At 48.0% G+C, this 7,589-nt stretch overlaps 1 protein-coding gene across 1 annotated transcript in view; it reads right to left on the reverse strand.

Moving 5' to 3' along the window:
• Window positions 1–2,257: 2,257 nt before the first annotated feature.
• The window catches only part of Wdr93 (WD repeat domain 93), an 88,732-nt gene continuing 83,400 nt past the window's right edge, over window positions 2,258–7,589 (reverse strand). The window contains exon 18 of the mRNA XM_017803085.2: window positions 2,258–2,565. Within this exon, the coding sequence (XP_017658574.1) occupies window positions 2,475–2,565 (91 nt within the window). The 3' untranslated portion in view covers window positions 2,258–2,474. The remainder of the gene's footprint in view (window positions 2,566–7,589) is intronic.

The raw sequence follows: 7,589 nt of genomic DNA on the forward strand, positions 1-7,589 counted from the left end.
TTTGCTTTTTTTTTTTTTTTGAGCAAGGGTCTCCTGGTAGCTCCAGCTGGCATGGAACTCACTATGTAGAACAGGATGGCCTTGAACTCAGAGATCCACCTGCCTCTGCCTCCTGAGTACTGGGATTAAAGGCACGCGCCACCACATGCAGCTGGACCACGAGTTTCCTGGCAACATGTGGCTAATAAAGCCCATCTGAGGTGGGTGGGGTGTCAAAGGTGCATTGGTTCTGAAACCTGGAGAACTGGAGCAGCATAGAGATGTGGAGCAAAGGCTGCCCCTTGTAGCTGCAAAGCCCGTTTGTCGGGGGCCAGGCCAGAGCCACTCTGTCTGCATCTCCCCTGAGTGCTGGCCACACAGTGTGAATGCTGCCTTAGATTTTGTACCTGGGCACTGTGTACTCACCCTGGCCCTGCTCTCCAACCCGGAGAAAACAGGGATCTTGTTTCCTGGGCTGTTGTTTCTGTCACCCAGGGGAAGAACTTCTCTTGGGACTGTTGGCTCAGCCTCCTCAGCAGATGGCACACTGGCCCCTAGAGTGACTGATGCCCTGGCAGCCTGGATCAGGCTTTGCCAGGCCTGGCGGCTTCTCTCTGGTTCCTGTATGTATGGCACACCTAAGGCACATTGGAATGCCAGCTCCCCAACACACACACACACACACACACACACACACACACACACAGAGGCTGGAGCTGGTAGGGCACCTCTGCTGTCCTGCTCTGCTCAGGACCCCGGCCATTTCTCTTTCCCCACACAGCTCTCCCCTTGGCAGTTTAGGGGGCATGTCCTCTGTTGCCCCTCCAGAGACAGACATGGACCACAGGCCTCCACCATTATCATCACCATGTGTCTACATTCAGGTCAGGGCAAAGCAAGCTTGGGACTCTGGCAGAGCCATGAGAAAAGGACCCAACTGTGTGTACTGTTGGTGCCATGAGTGCCATAGGTGCAGTGGGTGCTGTGTGTGTGCACCCTGGGTACTATATCTGCCTTGGGTGCTGTTGATGTCTAAGTTCAGTTCAGGCTGTTTGTACCCTGGGTGCTGTTTGTGTCGTGGGTGCTCACCCTAACCAAGGGCCCAGATGAATGGAACTAGGGCTGAGGGAGATGGAGGAAACTCAGATGTTACCTCCACATCTGTGTGTGGGGCACCAGAAGTGTTACTCCCAGTTGGCTTCCACCTCAACCAACGAATCCCCTTTGGATGAGGTAGTAGGGCTTTATTTTTGGCTTGTGGAAAGATTTATCAAGACCTGAGAGGCTGTTCCAAGCTGGGTAAATCTGGGATAGGGATGATACCTGTGGCACAGAAGCTGCTGAGAGCTGGAGTGTGAACGTGAAGCACATCCTACATGAACTCTGGCTCTGAGAATTCAGGTTCTGTGCCAGACCTCCTACTTTGTCTCAAGGGGAGTGTTACCAGGGTGCCTGCTACACAGAGGAAGAGAGGGGTTGGAGAGAACTACCTTGTGCTGGAATCCCACTATTATAAGGGGAGAGGATAGAACACAGCAATATCTGGGAACATTCATCTAGTCAGTATCAGTGCCAGTGAGGGGCATGGCAAACGGCCCAGGGGAGGAGGTGAAGGGAGATACTACAGAAGCCACAGGCATCGATCTGCACGAAGCCAGCCTTCTAGGCAGTTGACCATGCAGAAGAGAGCTGAGCAGCCAACAGGCTGCAAGGTAAGTTCCTGCAATTCTCAACAGGACCTTACGGTGTCCTCAGAGACACAGACATTCCTGCCAGCAGCAGAGTGGCCAGCTTTCCAAGGAGGAGCAGTTTCTACGGAAGAACAGGTGCCTCTATGCTGTTATCAGTTCCTCAGGATACCTAGCCTCCTCTAGTGGTCCAGCTCCTGCTGGGTCCTTCTGTCTAAGCCTGTCTCATACCTGTGTGGCCTCAGGTTGCCATTCTTCCACTCGCCTCCACTCTTCCTGCCCACTTTCCTTTTCTTTCTTCCAGGCCACCTAACCTAGGGCCTTGGTCATGCTAAGCACATAGTTTGCCACTGAGCTACACTCAGAACCTTCAAAGCACCTCTGTGAGGGTCAGGAACTTCTCAGAGTAGGAGAAGTGTGTGGAGGGAAAAGGGACCACACAGCAGCTGGTGGGCTGGGAGGCTTGCTCATTTAAGGGAAGTAGCTCTCCTGGAGCAAGTGTCTTCATCAGGTCTGAGGAGCTACAGGCTGGGGCCTGCTTGGGCCAGAACTGGGAGGGAATGATGGGCCACATCCCACAGTAGCTCTCAGTCTGTTTATTGACATGATAATATCTAACTACCCTAAGGTAGTTAGTGTTTGTAGGTCCTTAAAATACCTTGCCTCCTGCTGGCTTCATGGAGGTCTCAGGCTGTAGGTCCAGGGCTCTTCAGTTATAACTTTGTCACCTGTGTCTTTTTTGTCTCACAGTGTCCTGGGGAGTGGCTCTCTAGGTGGAAACTTCTTCAGAGTCCCAGGGTCTCCTCTTTAAGTTTTCTTCTGGAGAGCCACAGAGTACTCCTGAAGCCTGGTCCATTGTTCATGCCCCTTCCCCTGGATCTTTGGAAGTTTCTGGAAGCTGTGAGTGATACAACCAGTGATGAGAGGCACCTCCCTAGCTTCCCAGTCCCCCTGGTCCCCTAGTAGATCTTGGGCACCCTGTGCTCTGGTGGGAAACTCTGGGAGATGACACACCAGCTTTATCTCTGTGTCCCCTGGCCTCAGCCTGGCATACAGCAGGCATCCGGAAAACTTTATCAGGAATGGCAGGCCTGGTGCTCCATAGAAAGGGGTAAAGGTAGGGTGAGAACTCAGGACTAAAAAGCCCACGTACAAACAGAAAATTTACAATAGAATCATTCATCCTTATAACAGAAGGAAATCTCCATACATGCCATTGGTATGAATGAACCTTGAAGACCCTCCGCTGAGAGAGAAACCAGACATAAGGCACAGAGACTGTCACATCTGCAGAGGTTTATGGCCAGTCTTTTAAAAATAAGAGCTTTGGGGCTGGAGAGATGGCTCAGCGGTTAAGAGCACTGACTGCTCTTGCAGAGGACCCAGGTTCAATTCCCAGCACCCACATGGCAGCTATGAACCGTCCTTAACTGCAGTTCCAGGAGAATCTGAAGACCTCTTCTGACCTCCACGGCATTGCATGACACGGGTGTGCTCACATACATGCAGGCAATATACTTGTACACATAAAATAAAAATAAAAGCCGGGCATGGTGGCACACGCCTGTAGTCCCAGCACTAGGGAGGCAGAGGCAGGCAGATCTCTGTGAGTTCAAGGCCAGTCTGGTCTACGTAGTGAGTTCCAGGACAGCTGGGGCTACAGGGAGACCCTGCTTCAAAAAGACAAAAAAAATTAATAATAATAAAAACATTTTAAATAAAAATAAGAGCTTTAAGAAAATGTCAAGGACTGGGAACATAGCTCAGTGGTAGAGCACCTGCCTAATAAGTCCAAGGCCCTTGGTTCCATACTCATCAAAACAAAAATGAAAGGTATGTTGGGGTACACCTGCCATCCTAGAACGCAGAAGGCTGAGGCAGGAAGATCTTGAGTTCACAGCCAATCTGGGTTACTTAGTAAAAAAATCACCCACCTAAGTTTTTAAAAAATATACCAAATATATGCATGCTCTGCACACCAAATGGGCGCACTAACAAAGAGAGGTCTGGCAGTGGTTGGCAGTGTGTATGTTGCCATCCAGGTTTCTACCCTGGGTGCCAGAATGAAGTTAGGGTCACCAGCAAGAGGGAGAAAGACGGTTGTTATAGCTCTGGATTTGTTTTGAGGTGCTGCATGTGGGACATCTATGTGAAAATGAGGCAATCTTTACTTTAAAAAGTAATCTACACTTTCCTTTCTTAAAAAAAAATACACTAATGGCCGGGCATGGTGGTACATGCCTTTAATCCCAGCACTCAGGAGGCAGAGGCAGGGGGAGCTCTGTGAGATGGAGGCCAGCCTGGTCTACATAGTGAGTTCCAGGCCAACTTGAGCCATAGGGAGACCCTGTCCCAAAAAAGATAAACAACAACAACAACAACAACAACAACAACAACAAAAAGCACAATACAAGAAAAGGTAAATCCCCTCACACCCTGACTTTCTGTACTCAAGGGTACTTTGCACACCCTGTAGCATTTGCACACCCACACAAGGCAAATGGGAATTTGTGACACTGTGGTACTTCCTGGTTTTTAAAAAGAACTTTTTTATTAATTATTTTTATTTTATGTGTATGCATGTATTGCCTGCATGTAGATAAGTGCACCCGTGTCATGCAGTACCCATGAAGGACAGCAATACCCTGGAACTGGACAGTTGTTAGCTGCCATGTGGGTCCTGGGATTTGAACCTGGGTCTTCTACAAGAACAACCAGTGTTCTTAACCACTGAACCATCTCTCCAGCCCCAGTATTTCCTGTTTTTTTCACTTAGAATCTATCCCATAAGTCAGCCAGGTGCAGTGGTACATGCCTGTAATCCTAGCACTTGGGTGGTTGAGGTGGGAGGATTTGAGGATTCAAAGTCAAGTTGGGCTACATAGCAAATAAGAGGGCAGCCTGAGCAACATAGCAAGCCTGTGTCTCAAACAAAAGCCAAGACAACCAAAGGAAACATACAAACAAATCTTTCCCAGAAGTCATCCCGGAAAGCAATCACAGATCTACCAGGATCCCTTCCTCGACTGATGGTGTGCAGCGGTTCAGTCTCTTGCACACTGGGCACCCCATATCAGGCCTGCAGCATGTGATTTGGTACTAGCTCATCTTTGCTCAGTGGGTAAGGCTAGAAACTTGGATTTGGACTCAAGCTGCTTGACATCAAGCCCCACACCTTCCCTTACAGGCTGGTAACCTGGTACCAGTGACTTGAGCTAAATGAGCCTCTGCTTTCTCCCTATACAGTGGAGATAGTAATAATGAAGGGAGGATAAGAAATATTATGCCCAGAAGGTGCTTCCATGGTATCTGGCACAAACTGAGTGCTCAACAGATGTTAATTGTAATAACAGATGTGTCACTGCTGATAAGGGGAAGTGAGTTTGCTGGGCTGAGTGATCAGAGTAACGGGGCATCAGTGAGTGATCTCTGTGCTGGATAGCTTTGGTTGTCACCTTGACACACCCGGGTAGAGGGAGGCTCAACTGGGAATTGGTTCCATTGGACTGGCCTGTGGTCATATCTGTTGGGCATTTTCTTTGATTATTGGTGATGTGGGAGGGCCCAGTCCACTGTGAGTAGTACCACTCCTGGGCAGGTGGGCCTGTGTTGTGTAAAAAAGCAGGCTGAACCCAGGCTAGGGGAGCAAGCTAATAAGCAGCGTTCCCCCATGGCCTGTGCTTCAGCTCCTGCCTCCAGGTTCCTGCCCTGAGTTCCTATCTTGAACTCCCTGAGTGATGAAATGTGACCCTGGAGATATAAGCCAAATAAATCCTTTCCTCCCCAAGTTGGTATTGATCAGAGTGTTTTGTCACAGCAATTGAAAGCAGACTGGAACCACCACACAGGAGACAGCTGAACAGATGGAATCAGAAAGATTTTGTTTGTTTGTTTGTTTTGTTTTGTTTTTTTGTCTTTTTGAGACAGGGTCTCCTTGTAGCCCCAGCTGTCCTGGAACTCACTATGTAGACCAGGCTGGCCTCGAACTCACAAGTGCTGGGATTAAAGGCGTGTGCCACCATGCCCTGACCAGAAAGTTTTTTTAAAAGACCAAGTGGGGCTAGAGAAATGTTCAGCAGTTTGGAGAGCGTACTACTCTTGTACAGGATCCAGGTCTGGTTTCCAACACCCACATCAGGAGGTTCACAACCACCTGTAACCCAAGTTCCTGGAGATCTGACATCTTCTGGCCTCCATGAGTGCCTGCATTCATGTGGTGCACATAAATTCATACAGGCACACACACATTCACATAAATAAAAATAAACGAATCTTTTAAAAAACAAGACCCAGGGGCTGGAGAGATGGCTCAGTGGTTAAGAGCACTGACTACTCTTGCAGAGGATCCAGGTTTGATTCCCAGCATCCACATGGCGGCTATAAACCATCCTTAACTCCAGTTCCAGGGGAATCCGATGCCCTCTTCTGACCTCTGCAGCATTGCACGACACAGTGCACTCACATACATGCAGGCAATACACTCATACACATAAAAAACATAAAATAAAAAACAATTTAAAAAATTAAAACAAAATACACAATAAAAAAACAAGACCAAAGGGGCTAGGGAGGACATGAGATCAGATCTCTAGAACCCATGTAAAAGCCAGATGTGGTAGCATGTGTCTGGAATCCCAGTGCTCCTGTGGTGAGATGGGAGGCACAAACAGGACACTCCTTGGAAGCTTGCAGGTCAGGTAGCCTGGTAGATGAAGAAACAACACCAAAGAGAACCTGTTTCAAACAAGGTGGAAGGTGAAAACCTACACCTGAAGTTGTCCTCTGGCCTTCATGTGTGTGCTGTGGCACTCACACTCACACATAAATGTGCACACATGTCATACATAGACATATTACACACACACACACACACACACACACACACACACACACACACACGGCCAAAACTAAAACTGTCAGTGGTAGGGAAACAGACTAACATTGCTACCAGTAGCCAGAGGAGTCCCCTACTCCCTCCAGGGACCTCCACACAGTTGAAATTGGGTTCTTCTTTTTTTTTTTTTTTTAATATATTTATTGTGTATGACTGTATTGCCTGCATGTATGTAAGTACACCTGTCTCATGTAATACCCGTGAAGGTCAGGAGAGGGTGTCAGATCCTTTGGAACTGGAGTTACAGACAGTTGTCAGCTGCCATATGGGTGCTGGGAATCAAATCCTGGTTCTCTGCAAGAGCAGTCAGTGAGTGCTCTTAACCGCTGAGCCATCTCTCTAGCCCCCGAAACTGGGTTCTTGACTACACTACAGAAAAGAATTTCAGGACAAGTCAGAATGAAGCAATCAGAGTTTATGAGGCAGAGATAAGGGAGAGTATATGCTTCAGATTTAGGCATGTAGGCACTATAGAAAGATGCTTAGGAGAAGGAAGGTACACACCTAAGACATGGGTGCAGGCTTTAAGAATGAGAGTTACAAATAAGTATCTTTATGGTGGCTATATATGTATGGTTCAGTGGATTTCTAAGTTATATCATACAAAGAATGAAATTTACCACAAGGGGTTTTTGTTTTGTTTTGTTTTGTTTTGTTAGTATTTGGGGGGGTTTCAATAGGAACTATGTAGCCCTGGCTAGCTTGGAACTTACTATGTAGACTAGACTGGCCTCAAACTCACAGCACCACCTACTGTTACCTCTTGAGTACTCGGCATTAAAGGAATGTGCCACCATGCCTGGCACAACAAAGTTTAAAAATTAAGCAAAGTTCCTCGGCATCTGAGCATGAATACAAACTCGTCAGATAGACAGCCTTCCTCTCCCACTAAAGGCTCCATACTCTGCCATCCCTGTCACTGTCCACTGTGTTGTCAGCACCCTCATGCTCAGATGCCGAGGAGCTCAGAAGGTGGGCGACTGACCAGTGATAGTCATGTATATAGAGATTAGAAATGCATGTGAAAA

The sequence above is a fragment of the Nannospalax galili genome, unplaced genomic scaffold, assembly GCF_000622305.1.
Source record: "Nannospalax galili isolate Female #2095 unplaced genomic scaffold, S.galili_v1.0 scaffold185, whole genome shotgun sequence".
In the NCBI taxonomy this organism is placed as follows: Eukaryota; Metazoa; Chordata; class Mammalia; order Rodentia; family Spalacidae; genus Nannospalax; species Nannospalax galili.